Below are 22654 nucleotides of genomic sequence, written 5' to 3' on the forward strand. Positions count from 1 at the left end.
AGCATACGGAGGTTTTCATCTCTGTATCTGACAACAAACACTGTTGCTTAGCAACAGCTTCTAAAGAGTCGGCTGCAGCTGCAAGCGTCTGTAGCTGAAGCTGTTGCTATAGCTACAGACCTTGCAGTGGCTGACTGGGGAAAAAAAATGAACGAGATCTAAAAAAAACTTACAGAAAACGGCTCCTGATTTTTGCCGTTGGATCGAGTATTCCGGACATACAACCTCTGGATAAACCAAAGTTTCCTGTACATTGGCTGCTGTGAATATCATCTTGTTTGTGACTACAGGTTTATGAAAAAGAAAGAAAACCTTGCATTTGTATAGCACCTTTCACCATCACTGGACATCCCAAAGCACTTTACAGCCAATTAAGTACTTTTTTGACGTGTAATCACAGTTGTAATGTAGGAAATGCGGCAGCCAATTTGCGCACAACAAGCTCCCACAAACAGCAATATGATAATGACCAGATAATCTGTTTTAGTGATTTGGTTGAGGGATAAATATTGACTAGGACACTGGGGATAACTCTCCTGCTCATCTTCAGAATAATTTCATAAGATCTTTTACGTCCACCCGGGAGAGCAGACGGGGCCTTGGTTTAACGTCTCATCTAAAAGACGCACCTCGGACAGTGCAGCACTCCCTCAGTACTGCACTGGAGTGTCGGCCTAGATTTTTGTGCTCAAGCCCCTGGAGTGGGACTGAACCCACAACCTTCTGACTTGAGGTGAGACTACTACCAACTGAGCCATGTGTGACTCCTTTTGTTGGTCATTAGTTGGGCATACAGTGGCATTTATTTATTTATTATAATTGCACGCACACAATCCTTTTCCTGGAGTAAAATATTCTTTGTTGTGAAAGTGATGAGATCTGATATTTTCTTTGGTAATGTTTTCACTTCATTCAGTTCTGGTTTGAAGACATTTTAGATCATCATTATTATACTGCCTTGCTAATGCTTTTGATCCTAACGTGAATGTAATAATGTTGTTCCAGAGGACGCAGCAGTGGCAAAGGACCTCCACAGTCCACAGTAAGTACAATGCTTTATATATTAATATTTTAGTATATTTTAATGTATTTTTTGCTAGCCACTTACTATAATTAGAAATTTTTAATGAGTTACATGATTAAAAGAAAATACTGAAGTTGATTGTCACTGATTCTGTTTGTTATGAAGACTTGTATCTGCGTAATTAACTTGCCCAGCAACATGCTTGTCATGCTGAGCTAATTCCCTTCAGATTACATTTCCAGAAAATAAGTGTGTTACCTAACTAATTGGAATCAAGTGTGGTTTTGCTGTGATAAATCAATCTTCTATGAATCAAGATTTAATTGTGTCGGGTAGTGTACTAAGCTGATGTGGCCATGCGCAATGACAAGTTCGTATTCTAAGAACCAGCCGAGGTTGTTCATCGTGTGAGTAAAATTGTCTTTCCAGTTTTAGAAAGGAGCAAAGAAATGCCGAAAGCAAACTAAAAATCATTTTTAAAACAGATAATTTTTCCCATTGCTTCGTATCTTGTAAAGCTTTCAATTAATTTTGATCAGCAAAGCAAACATCAGAACTCAAGTCATGCAGCTGCACTCTGCCCCTTATCCATTCTGCCTCCTGTTCAGTTTTGCACTTGGCAAAAGATGGCAACCCTATGTGTGAGTTTAGGTAATGATTGACAGCAAGCTAATCCTGAAGTCCTGACGTGCGCTTCCAGCTGAAGGTGTTGGGAGAGCAATGAGAAGCAATAATGCTACCTGCTCATTGTTTTTTAAGTCCTAGTTTGTATTTTTTTCCCCACTCTGCCATGCCTTTCACAATAGCTGACGAGGTCTGCACAGGCTTGTAAACGACTTTATTGTTGACCTGTACAGATGGGTTTAGTCCATTACAGGTACTACCTTTCCTCTGGCAACAATGTTTACATGGGAATGGCGCTGCCTCTTGGGGTACTGATGGAAACAACACTTTTTTTAGGTGGTATTTGGAGACTCCAGAAATAGCAGTGCCCTCTTTCACTGTACAGAAGTCTGAGTTGCCGTAAATAACACTAAGCTAAATACAACATAATGCCTGTATAAAATCGCTATCATGCTGGCATAACTGCTATTTAAACGTTCAGCGCATTTGACGCCCTTGTATATACACTCATTAGTCTCTTGATCTGAAAGTTTCAATTTTGAATGCAGCACAGCCTATAAACAGAGACTGTCCTTTTGATGGCTTCAACAGCCTCTCAGACTTAACATACTGGAATACCTAAGTTGTGATGCTGACATGATTTTATGCAGCAAGACAATAAGGCAAATACTAGCAAACATTAAACTGGGTACCACGAGATGTTTAATATTACCGGAAGTACCATTATGGGAAGAAAAAGGAAGCACAGCATCACTGTGCAGATAGTAATTCAAACAGTTGTAGAAAATATAAGCAATCAAGTTGCAGTCTCTGTGAAATTAGCCTAAATGGGAAAGTGTGTATTGTTGGGAGGGAACAGAAAAACAAACTGGTTGACACCTCTTTGCAAAAGAAAGCATTTCAAAGGAACAAATCTGCGGTCTGCCTAGAAATTGAGCATGAAATTAAGCAGTTTTCTAGAAAAGAGAAGGATGAGGGGTGACCTGAGATGTCTTCAATTCAATTCAATTTTATTTGTCATATATGCAGCAAACGTGTGTACTGCACAATGAAATGTTGATTTTTATGAGTCCTCCCAACATTGGAATAAATATGGCATAGCAATGATAAAAATACTAATAGAAATACAGTAATAATAAATAAAACAACAGTAATAAATTATTCGTTCATGAGTCTCATGGCCTGGGGGTAGAAGCTGTTTCGAAACCTGCTGGTACGAGACCGTACGCTTTGATATCTCTTACCGGACGGGAGCAGGGCGAAGAGGTTGTGGCTGGGGTGGCTCGCGTCTTTGAGAGAAGATGTTTCCACTTGTGGCGGAGTCCACACTAGAGGACACAAATATAAGATGGTCACTAATAACTCCAGTAGGGAATTCAGGAGAAACCCCTACCCAGAGCGTGGTTAGAATGTGGAACTTGCTACCACGAGGAGTAGTTGTGAATAGCATAGATGCATTTAAGGGGAAGCTAGATAAACCTATGAGGGAGAAAGGAATCGATGGCTATGCTGATGGGGTTAGATAGGGTGGGAGGAGGCGCGTGTGAAGCATAGCACAGACTAGTTAGGCCCAATAGCCTGTTTCTGTGCTGTACATTCTATGTAGTACGGAAAAATAGCTGTGCAGTGACTGTTGATGTTACTTGAGCAAAAACATAGCTTACCTACAGAATGAAAATATTTGAGTTCAAGGTGAGCCAAGAATGGGGTACTATTTCCTGAGGTGCAATGGTTTTGCTGTACAATGCTGTAAAGCAATCAGCTGGTGCTTTTTGGATGACTGCAAACAAAGCTTGTACAGAATCAGCAGTACATCATATAAACAATATATTTGCATACGGGGCTAAATGGGAAATGCAAACAAAACTGTGTGTTATATGCTTAGCACCACCATGGTGAGTGGAAAGGGAGCTTCTACTATTTCATTTAGAACAACCAGCAATGAAGATATTTACTGTTATGCTGGCAGCCATGGGGGGAAAACCGCTACCATTTCTAATATGGAAGGACACTACCCAAGGATAAAATTGCACCTGGCTTGTATGGTCACAGGAAAAGGTTGCATGACTGGATTTAATGCAGGACTGGATAAGAACTGCTTCGAATTGAAGGTGTGGTGCGTTGCTACGTAAATTTTGTCTGATGGATGCTTTCTGTCAACATTTAATGTGGCTGTTAAAATTCTGGGAGGGATGACCAGCCAACTTCAAGTCATGACTGTGGTTGCAAACAAACTATTCAAGGATGCTTTGGGGAATTGATACTATAATAGATTGTCTGGCAATCATAAAATTACACCAAAAGGCTGCCTGTAGGAACCTGGACCAAGCGCTGCAATGGATACTGGACTCCATGCAGCAGGTCAGAGCAGACTCCATTATTTGGAGATTTAAAAAATGCATCAACATCATGGTTAGAAGTGAGGATTGTCTGATCGAAGATCTTTCTAGCACCCCACAATCAACCTCTGATGACTAATAAGCTTTAGTTTTGTGCTAAGAAGGTACCACAAAGCCAGGATATGAAGCAGCATTTTTACTCCAAGGTTCCATGGTGCAGAGGTGCTAGTGCTGCATTTTATGCTTTGCTGACCTTCATGGGGCATATTCCTTGTATTTCCAGTTTAGATTTTTACTGAAAGTGGTTTTAGGTTGGAGGAAGTTGTCCAGACACACTATAGTAAAAAAATTCACTTTGTTCCCATTGTAGTATCATTGCAGCATTTAAATCTCCCCTTAAATACAGTACAGTACATGGGCCAATGTTTGAAGAAAGTTTTAAGAATAATTAACTGTGTTTCCTAGTGTTTCAGAGCTGTGTAATTAAATGGTCATGTAAGTAAGTGAATGGAAAGTGTGAAGTGAAGCTCATGAATTTGTCCAACAGTAGGTAAACTTTGAGGGCTGGGATTAAAAGATACTGGATGCTGGGATTGAGCCCACAGTTCATTATTTGCACACGCTGCATTAGCTTTGAAGTTGCTCTGTGGAATTTATTGCATGAGTTAGAGAACCAGGAACATATTTGAAATGGGTGATGACTGGAATCATATATGTACTCCTTTTTATGCTGCCTTTTGCCATCCAAGTAATGCTGATATACTTTGTGGCAGTTTACAGTATGCCCTCGATTAAGTCATGATCTTTCACATGGAGTGATACTAATAATAGATGAGCATATGGAAGATAGTTTGCTAGGGAGTGTTTCAAGTATGAGTGAGAAAATTGAAAGCATATGGAACAGAGAAATCTTTAGGATTACATAAGTTGGGCTTCAAAAGCTGATGAACTGGCAGGTGTGGGAGGAGGGGAAAAAGGGAATAATTTAAGAAAACGGGTTGCGGCCATAATGTGCGAATTAGAAATTTTAAGAACTGAGGAAAAAGTTGAACAAGTTGATTGTGGGGGGAAGCCCTGCAAATTGAAGCTCCACTGGGATATGGATTCGCATCCCTTCTGCCTTGTACTGCAGAATTGTTGATCTTCGCTAGGCTGTAGAGTGCTGCTTCCTGAGGGGGGAGAGGGAAAGAAATTCGAGGGCGTGCGACTATTGAGTTGCTGTTGTGTGGCTCCGGTGTTAACTAAAAAAAGTGTTTCATCTTTGAACAAATTTTGATTAAAAAAAAAAACCATTTTTAAGGAATTACTTTGTATCTTGCTCTTGAGCTTTGTGAAGAAAAAATTAAGGAAGTTGAGATCTTGGGCTCACAGGCAGAAGCAGTCTGTGCCCCACACCAGCTGTGTTGATGTGCTTTCGAAATAGTTTGCAGTTTATCATTGCCAGGTGCTTTCTGTGTATTTACTGGTCTCCCCAAAGCAGGGTGGTGGCATGTTAACCCAACATTGAAGGATTGCTGATTATTGGCAGAGTTGTGAATCTTTTGCTGCTCTTATTACGTGGTGTACCTTTTGTAGTGGAGTGGAGCTGTAGAATATTGCAGTAGGGTCTGCATTCGGCACCATTATTGATGTTCAATCTAATAGCATTTTCATGGAGGGGACAAGCTAACCTAGAGAAGTAACAGAAGAGGTAGAGCAGTTACTGAAGTAGCACGGACCAGCGGAAGTGATTGAAACTGCAAAGGCTCAATTGTTGAGCGCCATTACCAACCACACCAGTTACGTTTGTGCCGTATGTGCAACTGACAGATGAAGTACTGCAATTATTACTCACAATAACCTGTTGTAGGGATGGAGCAAGCGAGCCTGTTGAAAGGAGAGGGAGCGTGATAGAGGTACCCTGCCAGAGTGGGGGGGAAATCTCTGACTTGATAGTGGGGATGATTGAGCTTAGCAGGCCTAAAGCAGTGTATCGTCTGGCTCATTGTGAGCAATGTTACAGGAGGATTAACTAGTAATTGTAAACATGGATATATTCTAAAATGAAGTACAGAGAATGAAATCAGCAGTACAGATGCAATGCATTTTTATTACAAAACATACATAAGCTTTTCAAGTAACACAATTTGGCTTTATTTTCCTGGGCAATTTTCTCCCCTCCTCTCTCCTAAGGCTGTTGACTTCTTGTTGGGATACAGGTGCTGGTTACCCTCAGGATCTCCTAAGTGACCATTGTTAATCTATGAGCCTAGACCGTGAGTGTTGGCAGGTCGTTTGTGAATTAGTATCAAAGCCGAGTCCAATTCATTCCTCACCCAACATCCATGTGCATTCTCTTCCATCAGGACTCCTGATGGATGTAGTTGGATAGTGATCAGGAGCAGGTAGCTACTTTCTCTCCTCCTTAGCCCAAGGGCAGTGAGCCTAATCCCTTATCCCTGCCCACTTATCAGCTAATTTGATATAGGAAACTTTGGTTTATCCGGAGGTTAACTGTCTGGAATGCTCGAGCCACCGGCAAAAATCAGGAGCTGTTTCGTTAGGTTTTTTTTCTTTTTGTTGCTTTTTTTTCACCAGTCAGGCTCTGCAAGGTCTCGCTGAAGCTGTTGCTAAACTACAGAGAGGCTTGCAAGGTACGGCCGACTGTTTAGAAGCTATTGCTAAGCAACAGGGTTTGTTGCCAGATACGGAGCTCAAAATCTCTATGTTTCAACATTAGCGCTGGTTTGTCCAGCAGTTTTGATGGGACGGCAACAGCTCGGTCCCGTCGGTGCCGGATAGCACAAAGTTTCCTGTACAGGCCATGATCAGACCGGATGCCTTCCTTCCCTATGTACTCCGCTACTAACTAAAGTTGCTGAGTTGGGTATCCACAATTTGTTTTCGAACCACAATTGAGTGATTTTGACAATTTGGTGGATGTCGCAACGTTCAGTACTATTTTTGTGGGGAGAGACCTTGATTGTCATACAAAAAATATGCCAACCTAATGTTTCTATCTATCTGATGCATTTACTGAGGATATATGTGGCTAATTGAGCTGTTAATAAAGTCCACCCATCCCAGCCAAAGAAACATTTGCCAACTGAAGTAGAAGTTCTATTTGTTCACTGAACATTTAGTGTTTTAATACAGAAGTTCAGATGCAAGCAGAACTATAATAGTTCCATTGGTATGGAGCTCTGAATAAACAAATTCACCATCCAATCAGGTTGCTGTTGCAGTCTTTTTCTGTTAAGTGATGTGCACAAAAAAACCTTTAAACTCATTGCACTGCCGAAGTAGTTATGTACATTTCCCTTTTAACTTTTGAACTCCTCCATTGACGATAATAGTTTCCACGGGGACCAGAGAAATGTTTTGGTATAACTAGAGATTGTAGTAAGCTTGAGAGTTGATTATGGGTTAACTGGCTGGAACGGGTTTTGTTCAAAGATACATTTTTGTTGGTAAAAGGATTAAAGCTCCACTGCAGTAGTTCTTTAAAAGTGTAAATTTGGACTATCTTTATTAAATCTAGGTTCATATGCAATCCTTTTTTTAAAAAAAAACACAGATCAGACTGCACCCATGTGGTTTGTTTTGCGATGAGAACTCGTCGTACATAGTACCAAACTGTTGGTAAAGAATCTGTTTTCTTTGTGGATTTTTTTTCAACTTTCATAGCTTATTGTCTGCCTGCAGGGTTGTGTACCTACAACCAGAGTGGGGGAAAAAGTGCATTGGTTTTGTCGTAACCGTTGAAACATGCACTTGAAGGGGAATTGAAAGGATTTGACACTTTAGCTAAAATTTGTTCTGTTTCGAAAAGGTCACATGGCAGGCAATTTTGACCCGTTTTTGATCAAAAGTACTGCTACAGATTCATAATTTCAACCCTCTGATTTGCCTGTGAAATTTGTGGTGGGTTGTTGCTCTCTTTTGATCCTACCTATCTCTGAATAAGGGCCATGTGAGGTTTTCTATACACGTCCTTGCCTTCTAACCAGGCTGACCACTGTTAGTCTATTTGACCTACCTTTTGCTATGTTAAATAGCAGTGGTGTAAAATGAAATTTTAGGAAGACATGATTTGTTTAGTGAATATGGTACACAGTTTTTAACTACACTTGTGCTCAATAAAAACAAATAATTTACTTTGATCAATTAGTGTGTTAAACTAATTTGGTAATGTATTAATTTTTGTTTCTCCCCAGATTCCATATGATGGAATATATGCAAACATGCGTATGGTCCATATTCTTACGTCAGTTGTAGTAAGTACACATTCATGAACAATTTTAAAACTTCATTCTGACATTCTCAACATAATTGATCACTAGAAACTATATAAAATATTTTCTTAATTAGTGTGGCTGAAGTGTAGTATTACTGGGTGAGCCCAGGAATTGGTTTATGTAATTGCGGCAACTATTCCAATAATTGTATGAAACTACAAAGATGTTGAAGGTTGTACGATTGCACAATACAGAAGCTGAAGTTTTTATTTTGGTAAAACAAAAGAACATCTATTTGGAATCTCTCAATTTTTCTTCCTGACTCAGTTGATCCTCAGTAATTTGCCATAATAAAGGGATCCACTCTTTCCCCCCACCCTCCTTGGCAGACAGTTAAGTCCCTAAAATACATTGTTGACTTATGAATTTCAAACACGAGATGGCCAAAAATGCTTTCTAATCCCAACCATGAGGCCCCAGCTAACGGATCTTAATGACCCGGCCCCCTACAAGCCAGCACCATGGTGTGGTCAAATTTAAAATTGGTACAAAATCTGCCAGTTTAAATGGTCTTCTGCACTGGTGTAACAGCAGCTAGTAGTGCTCATCCATTACCTGGAGGCTGTGATCTGCCTCTGTCTGCTTGGCAGGAGCACAAGAGAGGCAAGTGAAGAAAGAAATGCTGGCAGCTCAACTTCCACTAGTCTCCCAATATCTGCAACAATATTTGCAAGATCAAGAATGTGGATAATGGGAATACAAGTAATTGAGGCTCTGTTGTAATTTTTTTAAAAAATGGTGATCAATATATTTGCAACTATTAGCACAATGAATCCTCCACTATAGATGTCACCTAGCTCTAAGTATGGTGTTGTTGCTTGGCAGCAGTGATGGACAATGGTTAGTTTTGTGTACCTGCAAAAAAAAAACGATTCCCAAAAAAACTTCGGGATAAAATTGAAATTGCATGAATTGTAAATACTGGGAAATCTCACGGTTGTAATTCTGTTGGATTCCGATGTCTGTTCTAAACTATTTAATGGGAATATGAGGGGTGAGAAGGGAGAGACTTGCCTTCAATATCAAATATGTTCTTCCTCTCCCTTCACTTCAGATAGTTTGTCTGATAGACATCTCTTCCTGAGAGCAGATATTTATATAGTTTTAAATTTGCAGCCAGTTCGTGGAGACCAGATGGTACCTGTGCCTCTGTGTATTTGAATGACTGGTTTGGCATTCAAGAATTGGAAAAATGCTAATTCTAGGTTTCTGCAGTTGGGCAGAAAGTTGCTTTTCGATTTGCATCAATGTAAATATGTGGTCTCGGAGTAGATGCATTTGGTGATCTTTTCTGCTGAGCTTTATGGGGAATATTGGAACATTCAGCCCCTCGAGCCTGCTCTGCCATTCAATTAGATCGTGACTGATTTGCACCTCAACTACATTTAACCTGCCTTGGCTCCATATCCCTTGATACTCTTGCCTAATAAAAACCTATTGATCTCTGTCTTGAAAGCTCCAATTGTTCCAGTATCCACAGCTTTTGGGGGCGAGGATGCCAGATGTCCACTATCCTTTGTGGAAGAAGTGCTTTGTGATTTTGTTCCTGAATGGTCTAGCTCTAATTTTAAGATTATGTCCCTTTTGTTCTTGATTCCCCCACCAGAGGAAATAGTTTCTCCATATCTCCCCTATTGAATCCTTTTAACATTGAAACACCTCGATCAGATCACCCCTCAATCTTCTATACCCAAGGGAATACAAGCCAAGTTTATGCAACTTCTCATAATTTTACTCTCTCGGGCTTGGTGTCATTCTGAAAATGAGTTAAATTTCTCAAGCTGCCATGGTGGGATTTTAACGAACATTCTTTAGATTGTTAGATCAGGCCACTGGTTACTAGTCCAGTAATATAACTACCATGGTACCATACCCATGGGGCAATTACTTTACTTTGAAAATATGTTGCCCTAAACCACAGAATCTGCAGCACAGAAGGGGCCGATTTGCCTGTATGGTTCCAACTCTGGAGTTTTCTACTTTAATACCATTTCCCTGCCCTTTCTCTGTAACCGGTTGTATTCTTCCTTTTCAATTACTTAAATGAATTCTCTTTCAAATAATGTCGTAGCCTCTGTCTTATTGTAAAGCACTCCATGTTCCAGCTTTCTCTCTTATTGTTCTAGTGAATCTGTGCGGCCTTGTTACTGATTTGTCAAACAATGGTGCTATTTACCTATTACGCTATTTATAAATGTTAGCTTGGCACAGTTGGTAGCACTCTCCTCTTGAATTTAGAAGATTATGGATTTATGCCGTACTACAGACTTGAGCATATAATCACGTCTGTGCAGTACTGAAGTAATGCTACATTGTTGGAAGTGCTTTTGTTCGGGTGAGATGTTAAACTGAGACTCCGTCTGCCAGCTCCGGTAGATGGAAACAATCCCATTGCACTATTCGAAGAAGAGCAGGGAGTCTGGCCAAAATGCATTCTTCAACTAACCCCATTAAAAACAGATGAACTGGTCATTGATTGGTTGATTCATTTGCTGTTTGTGGAACCTTGCTGTACACAAATAGCTGGCACGTTTGCCTGCATAACACCAGTGACTGCACTTCAAAAGTAAATCACTGGTTCATCCTGAGGACATGAAAAGCACGATATAAATGCAAGGTTTTTTTCTTTGCACTCAAAACCTTTCAGAAGTTTTTTAAATTAACCCCCCAGCCATCTCTGGTCTGGTTTTAAAAACTTTTGCACTTCATAGCTATAACTTCTCATTCTGTTGCAATTTTAGTAAATCTTTATACCCTTTTCATGGCTCTAATATCCTTTTTGTTAAGTGATGTTGATTGCATGAGGTACTGCAATTGCCATCTAACCAATGTCCTGTATAAATTCAACATAATTTCCTTGCTTCTATATTCAATGTCCCTATGTATAAACCCAGAATCCCATTTGCCTTTTTAAGGGCTGTTCTACTTGCACCCCTGCCTTTTTAAAGATTTACCAATCTACAACTATAGATCTAATTCTTGCTGTTAAGAGTACGCTTCCTTTCTCTATTCTTCACAAAATATAGCACTTCACATTTCTCTGAACTGCATCTGACACCTATCTGCACATTCTTGCTCACAGTTTGCTGTGCCTCATAATTTAGAATCAGAAAACTTCAATATCACTCCTTGTTCCTATGCCCAAATTATTTTCATAAATAGACAAGAGGTTCCTGCACAGATCTTTGCGGCACATCACTACTTGTGTCCCGTCAAACTGAAATCCATTTACCCCTACTCTTTGCTTTCTATTTCCTCGTCCTCTACATTCCCTTTAATACCATATGCCTTAATTTGCATAATGACCAATTTATCAAACTTCTGAAATCTGTATATCCAACATCCATTGCATTTCCTTTCCTTTATTCATACCTTCGTTTCCTCAGATTAAAATAAGTTAGTCGAGCATGATCTGCCCTTCACAAATATATATTGATCGTTTCTAATTAGCTCATGCCATTCTAAGTCTTAAATAGTTTTGTCCCATTTTATGGACCCGAGAAGTTTATCCACAACTAAAGTAAGATTAACTGACCTTTAACTTCTATTCCCCGTTTTTGGAAAGTGGTGGAACATTTGTCACTCTCCAGACCTTTGGCACAATTCCTGTTTCCAAAGACTTTTGCAAAAATATATTGGCTGCTCTGCTTCCCTTTCCCAACCTCTTTCTCCATTCTGGACACACATTATCTGGGCCTGGTAACAACTCAAACTTTTTTTTTAATACTGTCTTTTGAATACTTCTCTCCAACAGTGGCTCTTCCACATAATCGCCAAGTGCTCCTTTCACCTTCCTTTATAAAGATTGATAAAATTATACAGAATTTACAACTTGGAAACAGCCCATTTGGCCCAAACATTGTGTTGGTGTTAATCCTCCACGTGAGCAGTATTCCGAATCCCATGTGCCTGCCCTGTTCCCATATCCCTTTATTTACCTTTTCTTCAGTAATCTGTTCTTGCATGCTGCCATGGTCTCTGCCTCAGTCACTAGCTCGATTAGTGCATTGCACAGCTGTGCCACTTTTGTCCTGCTGTTTGTCCTAAATCTCTGCACTTAATATTGTATCTATTTCCCCTGGTTTTAGACCTCGGTTACTAGAAACTGTCTGTTACGATATGAAAGGATGGGATAAAGTAGATAGTATCAGCCCGTAATCTCCTCTGTTCTAACAAAAATAGTCCCAGTTTTTCTTAGTATTTGTATTTCCTCATATCAGGCAGCATCCTGGTGAACCTGTGCTGTACCGTTTTGTGCAAGCCTCAACATCGTTCCTATAGTGAGGAGGCCAGAGCTGCAGACAGTACTTCAACTATGGCCATACCATGGTGTTTTATAGATTCCCCGTTGCATCTCGACTTTTATGTTCTATACGTCTTGCTATAAAGCCCAGTATTTTTAATGAACTTATCCAGTTGAGCTGCTGCTTTTAAGATCTTGTAAACAGGAACTCCCAAATTCTGCTCTTCCACATCACCTAAGTTTCCCCCATTTAAAGTATAATTAGTACTTTTGAAGTTGAAATGTAGGAAATGCAGCAGCCAATTTGCACATAGCAAGGTCCTACAAACGTCAACGAAATAAATGACCAGATTATTTGTGTTGGGTGTTGAATGAGGGATAAGTATTGGCCAGGACACTGGGGGCACTCCCCTGCTCTTCGATTAGTGACATGGGATTTATTACGTCCACCCGATAGGGCAGCCAGGACCTCGGTTTAACGTCTCACCTGAAAGACGGCACCTTCGACAGTACATCAATCTCTCAATACTGCACTGAAGTGTTATTTTCATGGTTCCCGTGAAAGAATCTGGCACTGAAAATTGGGCTCTGAAATGTGTGTGCATCATACTAGTGACATCAGCACCAAATTGCAATTGTGCAACATTCGTGATGATGGCAGTAATGTGATTCATGCAAATCTTAGGCCAGGTTTTCACCCTGAAGACCAGGGAGAATTTGGGGAGGAAATGATTTTACCAATCCACCAACCTGCAAAGGTCTGGGAATTTATGGTGGGAATCGATTCAAAGACAGACTTTAATAATCCCTAATTATAATATACTCCCAAAATGATTCTACCCCAGAGATGTGCTGCACTACCATTAATAAGTTTCCTTTCTCCGGCTGTTGTGTGCCTTTAAAAAAAGCCACCATACCCACCTTCCCCCCCCCCCCCCCCCCCCCCCAACCCCGCTGGTCACCCCCTGTGTCTCCTTTTAAAAAAAATAAATAAAAAAAATGTTACTATGCATATCCAATTCCCATTCTAGCCCTGCTTGAAGAAACTATTTTATTAAGGCTGCAACATCATTCTAATTAATGCTAACTTTATTTGTGAATGTACAAAGCATTAGGAATAAAGATTCCAAACCTCTCACATTGATGCTCTTCAGTACCCTTTTCTCGTTGTTCATCTTTCTTAATCTCTTTCCTTTCTGCTCTAAGGAACATCTCTTCATATCCCCCTACTCGAGTTCATTTTTGACTACTTTTCCCCTGCACTGTTCTTGGTCCCTCCCCATATGCTCTGATAATTTGCTCCGCCCACTTGTGTTACTGGTGTGAATAACCCCCACAGTTTGCTTTAAGTGAAGCTCATCCCATCTGTAGAGCTTCCAGTGGTCCCAGAACTTGCCAATATCCCAGAAATCAGAACCTCCCCCTTTCACACTGTTTTGTCAGGCTATGTATTCATCTGCCTAATTTGTTTCTCCATTACTGGCCTAGTGTGGCAGCAGGAATAATCTGAAATTGCTACCCTGGAGGTCCTAATGCCTAACTTGAGTGAATCCACTTAGTGACATGTGCCCAGGTCAATCACAGATATAACATCATGCAAGTTCTACACAATGCTGGTCTCCATTGTCTTGCCATAATAAATAGTCGCAGAGGACTTAGAAACACAAATAACTGAAAGTGGTTTCAATTCAGCTACTCCAGTTTATGCCAAATTCTCTCTACCCACTCGGCTGTGCACTGGCATCTCAATAACCTCTTGCTTGTACAGTCTAAAATTTACTCAAATAATGGTTGGCACAAAGAAATAGTCAATTCAAACCCAGGTAGCACTTCCAAAACGCAACGAAAAAGCGCACCCAGCCACCAGTACTTTCCCAGCTAACTAATAGTTAGCTCGTCAATCAAACCAGTCCAGTTAGTACGGGGAAAAAAGCCACTAACAGTGTTAACCGCTAACGAATCCAAGTATAACTCAGTACTTACCCACTAACTCTGTAGCACAAACAGATTTCTTCTTCTCACTCTGCTGGTCTTGTAACCTGAGGTGACCTTCCTCTATTTTATATATCGTGAGCTGAGCCCCTCAATTGTGTTGTAATTATTGCTGGCTTTTTTGTTCTTGTCCTTTCAGCCATAGCAATTTGATGATTCTGGGGAGGGGAAGTTTTAATAAAATAAGTTTAAAAAAAAAAAAAGTGCTTGCTTCAAGAATATTACTCAGAAATTGGACATTGATAATCACTTTAATGTTATTCAGAACCATTGCAGCAGCAATTTTGAAAATTGTGGCTAACTGCAGAATTTTGACTACAGCAGTATAACTCAATTAGACTTGTCTGGTTAAATAAATAATATGTTTAATCTTACAGGGTGCAAAATGTGAACTAAAAGTGAAAAATGGAGGAATATATGAAGGAGTTTTTAAAACCTACAGCCCCAAGGTAAGCAAGAGATCCACAAGCTGTAGTTGTGTTTGTACATCTTTCAGATGATTAAATATAGTATATGGCAAAATAGCTTAATATGGCCCAATGCATGATTAGATATGCTGACATTTTGAACATTCGTCTACAAATAAAGTTTAATACTTTTTCATTGTAGCTTTAACATGGTCAATAATCAGATATTAGAACAGTATTGCCTTGTTTATCCAAAGTACATTTGTATATTTCTGATAACGCACCGAATGTTAAATGCCCAGATTCTGTAGTAACAAACTAAATTCTTGTTTAATTTGTTCTTTGTACATCAAGCTATTAATTGTAACAAAACTGTTGGTTCTATCTTGCTAACAATGTGCACTTTTTCTTTTAAGTGTTTTGAGAGGATGCTATTTATAATTTGAAATTCTGCAAATAGCAGATCATTGCATTCTCAATCGCAGATAGTCGATGGTTAAAATCTCAGTGTCTGTTGTTTTGAATCCACCTACTACAAATGTTGTTTCTGGTGTCTTTCAGAAGTGGAGTATTCCACATCTTGTGACTGTTATTGTACAAATAACATGAGTTTTCAGTAAGAAAAGTAAATTGATCTGAAAAAGGCAGATTTAAATACAGAAATTCACTGAAAAATTGTTTAATTTATTATTTGTATATCAGCTCATTCATTTCAGCAGACCTTTCAAAGTTAGAATTAATTGCCTAGGAGACTGTATTTCCCTACGATGTGCTTTTCCCACTAGAAGTACGGCAGGGCAGAACCTCTGCCTGCTGCTGTAATCCTGTCTGATTTTCCTGGGGTTGGGACAGCATAATAATCAGGGCGGGTTTCCCTGCACTTAATTAGCTAACCACCACAAAGGGAGAGAAATCTGTGCGGGTGCAATGTATAAATTGCTTCTGTTGCGTAAGGGGACAGGCAACTTGTGGAAATCCAGAAAGCACATTAAACTGCAGTCAAACTGTTGGGAAGGAGGAGCAACTTCTGGTACAGCAGCAGTGGCAAGAACCCCAAATTTCACTGATGCCTCTGGAGATTCTGTTGGTGGAAATAATGTCGAGGAGGGATCAGCTCCTTGGGACGGAGGAGAGTAAGCTTAACAAGAAACTGGGGCCGGCATTGTGAAAGGAGGTGGCAATGGTAGTCAGTGTCACCTCCACCACTTCACGTACAACTATGCAGTGTCAGACGAGGTTTAGTGATTGTGTGAGGATGGCTAACGTAAGCACCCAGATAGGTCCTGAAACAATATTGAAAGTATGTTCCATGCTCTCATATTACTTTTAATTAAACTGTAGGAGTAGCAGAAAGAAACACCAGTTCAAACTAGGGAAGGGTGCTTTTAAGACAGGCATCAGGAAATTTTTTGCACAAAAAATTCATCAACATGTGGAATAAGCTTCCAGATATAGAGTAGTGGAGGCAAAAACCCTGGAATCATTTAAGAAGCAATTGGATACTACATTTTGGGGGGATGTTGGGATCGCCCTGGATGAATGCACTTAGGTTATAGCTACATAAATAATTAGCTTTAATTTTTAAAAGTATATTTGTACCTGACTCTACATGCTTCCATTTGTATCATTCACTCGATTCTGCATTACAGTATTGTTAATTTCACCATAAACGTAATACTTTGGAAAAGAACAATACAGTGCCGTTGCTTGTCAAGTGCTTTAATTATCAAAATTTCTAATTCTTTGATTTTTTTTTTTCCAGTGTGACTTGGTGCTTGATGCAGCTCACCGAAAGAATACTGAATCCAGCTCACGGGAACTGGGGCCAAAACGTGAAGATATTGTTGAAAGTATCATTTTTAAATCTGCAGATGTCGTAATGCTGCATTTTAAAGATGTAGACTTAAATTATGCCAGAAGAGGTATTGACTTCAAATTATTTCTTTAAAAAAAAAAGTTAAAGTTCAACTTATCATTTATCACTAAGCTTTGTTTAACAAAATGTTAAGTTGCTGGGGAAGATCAAAATTGAAGTAGTGTGCATTATGGTGATTTAAGCACGAACTTCCACTTGAGCTGTGGGGAAAAGATAACTTTATATTGACAATTCTCTCAATATACAAAATTATTCTGCTCATGAATACAGATGATACAATTTAATGTTACGGACTCACCACATGGAGTACATATCACTACGAAACAAGGAGGCCCACTGTCACCTTCTCAAGGCAACTAGGGGTGGACAATAAAATGTGATCATGCCAATGTCATCCAGATCCCGAGCATTTAATTAAAAAAAAAAAAAAAATCAAATAAGTGCAGCGGATCTGAAACCATGCTGTGTTTTTACAGAATTAAATACCTTGAGTTTGAGGCATTGATTAAGATGTTGCAACCAAAATCTCACACTACTGCATCTTGATATTCTGTATGTTAAGTCTCAGTGAAATACCAGTTACAGCTTCATGCACTGCTTCTGTCTGTGGAACTATCATATAGTGCGACTGCCTGGCACTTTGTCCACAGAAATTTTATGGCTAATAAATTTGACTTTTGTGGAGGGGTGGGGTCGATCGATGATTGAGGTAGCCATGCATAGACTGTGGAACGATCATGCTGGATGGGTTGAATGGTTTTATGTTCATATATTGGTATGGTTTCTTCAAATATTTCTGTGCTCCTAGAATAATTCAGGGTCATATCTGGGTGAGATGTTTGTCCTCATTGGCTTTGCCTCTAACTGTGCCGTGTTATCCTGCCCAATAGTTGTCAGTCTTGGCTAAGTGGTAGCACTCTCGCCTCTGAGTCAGAATGTCATGGGGTCACGCCCCACTGCAGAGACTTGAGCACATAATCTAGGCTGGCACCTCAGTGCATTATTGAGAGTGTGCTGCACTGTCGGACCTAGGGCCCATCTGTATTCTGAGGTGTGCGTAAAAGATCACAGGGCACTATTTGAAAAAGAGCAGCAAAGTTCTCCAGTGTCCTGGCCAATATTTATCCTTCAACCCCCACCTAAAAAGACAGAATTTCTCTTTCCCCCCCCCCCCCTCTCTTGACATTTAAAAAAAAAAAGAAGCTATTTATAGTGCTTTCTGGGGTGGGATGTTTCAGCTTTACTGTAGCTGATTTAGAAAGCTTCTTTAATCCTCAGATAAAGGAATACTGCAGGCCACATTGTTCACAATGATTAATATAGGTGCAAGACTCCCTCGGGGTTGTTTCCCACTCTCTGGACTCCGAACTGGCCACACACATTTGGAGCTGGCAGACAATCTTCTCCTATACTTATGTTCATGCTGTTCTGAACTGGCTGCTAGGTGGTATGTACATGGTCTAGTGATGAACCCCCCCCCCCCCCCCCCCCGCACCTTTCCCCGTTGTCGTGATTATTCCAATTTACTTGTAGCATGTAATGGGTTGGGTTACTGTCTGAGGTAGTTATTTGACATGTGGCCAATCTGCTGGAAGTCCCAAAACTATATCTTAGCCATTGAATTTTATAATTCATCCTGTTATGTTACTATGTAACTAAGCAGTTTGAGAGGTGGGCTAAGGCTCATAGCCCTTTATAATACTATTCAGTCTCTATACTTTGTACCCTCACTGAAAATGCTTGCAGTTTGCACGCAAAGGCAGTTCTGCATTTTTTTTTTTCTGTTCTCATTTTGCCAGTGTTTGTGGTTCTAAGTGAATATATGGTTATAAAAATATTATGTACCTGGAAAAGCTCCACTGAGCATAGGTACTTTTCTGTCTGAAGTGCGACAGTTGGCAGGAATTGAACTTTGTTCCTCCTTTTTTGCAAGATATTTTATTTGCATGTTTGTCTTTTTGGGCATGTACCATTTTCACGCCGTTCTTGGGTCGCCACTAGAAGATAAATTAGGGCTGCCCACAGTGATTCTCCAATTTATTGCTATTATGAGAGGGGAAGCAATACGACAGGTAATTGAATACAAGGGAAAGAGCTGTGTTCAGGAACAGAAGAATGGCGTGTAACTTGCAAGCCACAGTTTGGCCTGCCCAATTCTAAAAGTCGACATTTAATTTCAATTCTACTAATTTAGTTCAACAAAAATTGTTTCTCAAGTTGTGGTGTGCTATTTCATTAATAAAATTGAGATTATGAAGGTATTTTTCATGGTTGATTATAATTTGGTCAACTATTCTTCTAACCCAGTCTTGTTAATACCCATAGTTCACACGGGGCAATCTTGTGCCAATGTTGAGCTGGATATAGCTGAGCTTGTTTCAAATTACAAAGTACATCAGATTTTAATTGTGTATCCATTTAAAATATTTCTAATACAAAAGCAAAATACCGCAGATGCTAGCAATCTGAAATAAAAACAGAAAATGCTGGAAATACGCAGCAGGTCAGGCAGCATCTGTGGAGAGAGAAACAGAGTTAACGTTTCAGGTCGACCTTCTAAAAGTGTGAAACTTCTAAAAATGCATTGATTAAATCTGCCAGTGGTAATGAAGTTTTAATTTTGTTTGTTCCGCCTAAATGGGTTTTAATGTGTTTAAACTGCAAGTCTAATACTGTAATACACATCTTATTTTGCCATACCCTTGTCTTGAAAGCCAGTTTAACTATATAGTCCTTTGGACCAATCTTTGGGATTAAATGCAAGTGTAAAATTGAACACCTAGTGGGTGCAGTTGTGCTCATAGGGAGCTGAGTTAATGGCCCAGAATTTCCTGGAGACTTGTGCCGTTGTAATAGCGCACCTATATTGCAAGGCCTGTTGTACAGCGCAAAAGAAAGAGGAAATTATGGGGAAGGTGACTTCCGCCACGCCATAATTTCTTGGGAATTTGCCCTGCTCCACCATTACCCTTGCTGAAAACAGTGATAAATTACTTACAGCTCCACTCCACCACCCATTAAAATGAATGGTGATCGCGAAATTCACGACCACTACTTCTATCGCTGCTGTTGCTGCCTAGACTTGAAAATAATGGTGCTGGTGGGCCCATGGTGACGTACTCCAAGATCGGTTTCCTTTAAACATATTTCCGATGCCCAAATAAAATATTTATAATCGGCTTTAGCAATAGAATTTGGGTCAGAAGCATTGCATCTGCAGGTGGAACACAGTGCTCAGTGTGCTCCGAGGAGCAATTATGGACATTAATGTTTGATTTATCTAATGTTATGAGAGCAAGACCACGGTTTAATAAAATTATATATTTAATATCAGAGATTCCCATTGTGGTTTAAAATGCCCCCACTCCTGCCCACACACACCCCCAGTCACAACTTTATCCACTTGCCATAAGAAAAGACATGCAAACAAACGTATATGATAAACTATGTGGCGTATTCAAATTGATCCGACTGATGAGTCTCACCTGAACTATCGGAAGAACTACAGTGTGAACAATTATCAACAGCACAATAAAAGCACTAATCATTGCAGCATTAATTTACATCCAGTCCTGGTGTGGGAGAAATGGGTTTTGCTTCCTGGGACACTGGCACCAGTACTGGGGCAGGAGGGAGCTGTTCCGTTGGGACGGGCTTCACTTGGCCAGTGCTGGGACTAGAGTCCTGGCGGATCATATAACTAGGGCTGTAGAGAGGGCTTTAAACTAACTAGTGGGGGGGAGGTTCCTCGAGAGCAAATAATAAAAATGACAACAGAGAAGGTAATAGACTTAGGTGGCAGTGGGGAAATTAAAAACCAGAGCGTGTCAGGAAGGGGCAGAAGGTATGGAGTAAAAGGTAAAGTAATAAAAAGGGCAAAAGCAGGAACTAAGTGCCTCAAAACATCTTTGAAAGTTCTCTATCTGAATGCACGTAGCATTCGTAACAAAATAGATGAGTTAATGGCACAAATAACTACATATGGGTATGATCTTGTGGCCATTACAGAAACATGGCTGCAGGGTGACAATGCCTGGGAATTAAACATACCAGGTTATTTAACGATCAGGAAGGACAGGCAGGAAGGAAGGGGAGGTGGGGTGGCTATGTTAATAAAGGAAGGAATCACTGTAATACAGAGAAATGATATTGGGTCAAAAGATCAGGATAATGAAGCAGTTTGGGTGGAGGTAAGGAATAATAAGGGGAAAAAACACTAGTGGGCGTAGTCTATAGGCCTCCGAACAGTTGCAACTCTGTTGGATGGAGTATCAATCAGGAAATAGTTGAGGCTTGTAATAAGGGAACATCTATAATTATGGGGGATTTTAACTATCATATTAATTGGACAAATCAAATTGGGCAGAGCAGCCTTGAGGATGAGTTCATTGAGTGTATTAGGGATGGGTTTCCTGAGCAGTATGTAACTGAACCGACCAGGGGGCAAGCAACCTTAGATTTGGTCCTGTGTAACGAGACGGGATTAATTAAAAATGTCCTAGTAAAGGATCCCCTTGGAATGAGTGACCATAACATGGTTGAATTCCATATTCAATTAGAGGGTGAGAAGGTTGGATCTCAAACAAGCGTGCTAAGCTTGAATAAAGGAGACTATGAAGGTATGAGAGCGGAATTGAGTAGAGTGGATTGGGAAAATAGATTAAAGGGTAAGACGATACATGATCAGTGGTGTACATTCAAGGAGTTATTTTACAACTTCTAAAAAAAATATATTCCACTGAGAAGAAAAGGGTGTAAAAGAAAAGACAGCCATCCGTGGCTAAGTAAAGAAATTAAGGATAGTATTCGACTAAAAACAAGGGCATATAAGGTAGCCAAATCTAGTGGGAGGATAGAGGATTGGGAAAACTTAAAGACAGCAAAAAATAACAAAAAGATTGATTAAGAAAGGGAAGATAGATTATGAAAGTAAATTAGCAAAAAATATAAAAACAGATAGTAAGAGTTTTTATAGTTATATAAAAAGAAAAAGGGCGGCTAAAGTAAATGTTGGTCCCTTAGAGGATGAGACCGGGAAATTAATGGTGGGAAATATGGAGATGGCAAAAACACAATGAATATTTTATATCAGTCTTTACAGTAGAAGACACTAAGAATATCCCAACACTGGACAAACAGGGGGCTAAGGGGGGGGTGGGGGGGAGGAGCTAAACACGATCAAAATCACTAAGGAAGTGGTACTCGGTAAAATAATGGGACTCATGGCGGATAAATCACCTGGACCTGATGGCTTACATCCTAGGGTCTTGAGGGAAGTGGCGGTAGGGATTGTGGATGCATTGGTAATAATTTTCCAAAACTCCCTGGACTCGGCAAAGGTCCCGGCAGACTGGAAAACTGCTAATGTAACACCCTTACGTAAAAAGGGCAGTAGACAGAAGGCTGGAAACTATAGACCGGTTAGCCTAACATCTGTGGTAAGTAAAATTTTGGAGTCCATTATTAAGGAGACAGTAACAGGACATTTGGATAATCATAATTTAATAGGACAAAGTCAGCATGGTTTTATGAAGGGGAAGTCATGTTTGACAAATTTGCTGGAGTTCTTTGAGGAAGTAACGTATAGGGTGGATAAAGGGGAACCAGTGGACGTAGTGTATTTAGACTTCCAAAAGGCATTTGACAAGGTGCCACACAAAAGATTATTGCTTAAGATAAAAAATCACGGGATTGGGGGTAATATTCTGGCATGGATAGAGGATTGGCTATCTAACAGAAGGCAGAGAGTTGGGATAAATGGTTCATTCTCAGACTGGCAATCAGTAACTAGTGGTGTTCCGCAGGGGTCAGTGCTGGGTCCCCAACTCTTTACAATCTATATTGACGATTTGGAGGAGGGGACCGAGTGTAA

The 22654-nt window shown here is 40.0% G+C and overlaps 1 protein-coding gene across 6 annotated transcripts in view; it reads left to right on the plus strand.

Moving 5' to 3' along the window:
• Positions 1-22654, plus strand: part of atxn2 (ataxin 2) — a 104106-nt gene that overhangs the window by 12697 nt on the left and 68755 nt on the right. For all 6 annotated transcript variants that reach the window (XM_085961555.1, XM_085961557.1, XM_085961558.1 and 3 more), the window contains exons 2-5: positions 1006-1042; positions 8184-8243; positions 14877-14948; positions 16669-16828. In XM_085961555.1, coding sequence (XP_085817681.1) covers positions 1006-1042; positions 8184-8243; positions 14877-14948; positions 16669-16828 — 329 coding nt within the window. The remainder of the gene's footprint in view (positions 1-1005; positions 1043-8183; positions 8244-14876; positions 14949-16668; positions 16829-22654) is intronic.

Source organism: Somniosus microcephalus, chromosome 19, assembly GCF_052327205.1.
Source record: "Somniosus microcephalus isolate GS21.2 chromosome 19, FLI_Smic_1.0, whole genome shotgun sequence".
Taxonomy (NCBI): domain Eukaryota; kingdom Metazoa; phylum Chordata; class Chondrichthyes; order Squaliformes; family Somniosidae; genus Somniosus; species Somniosus microcephalus.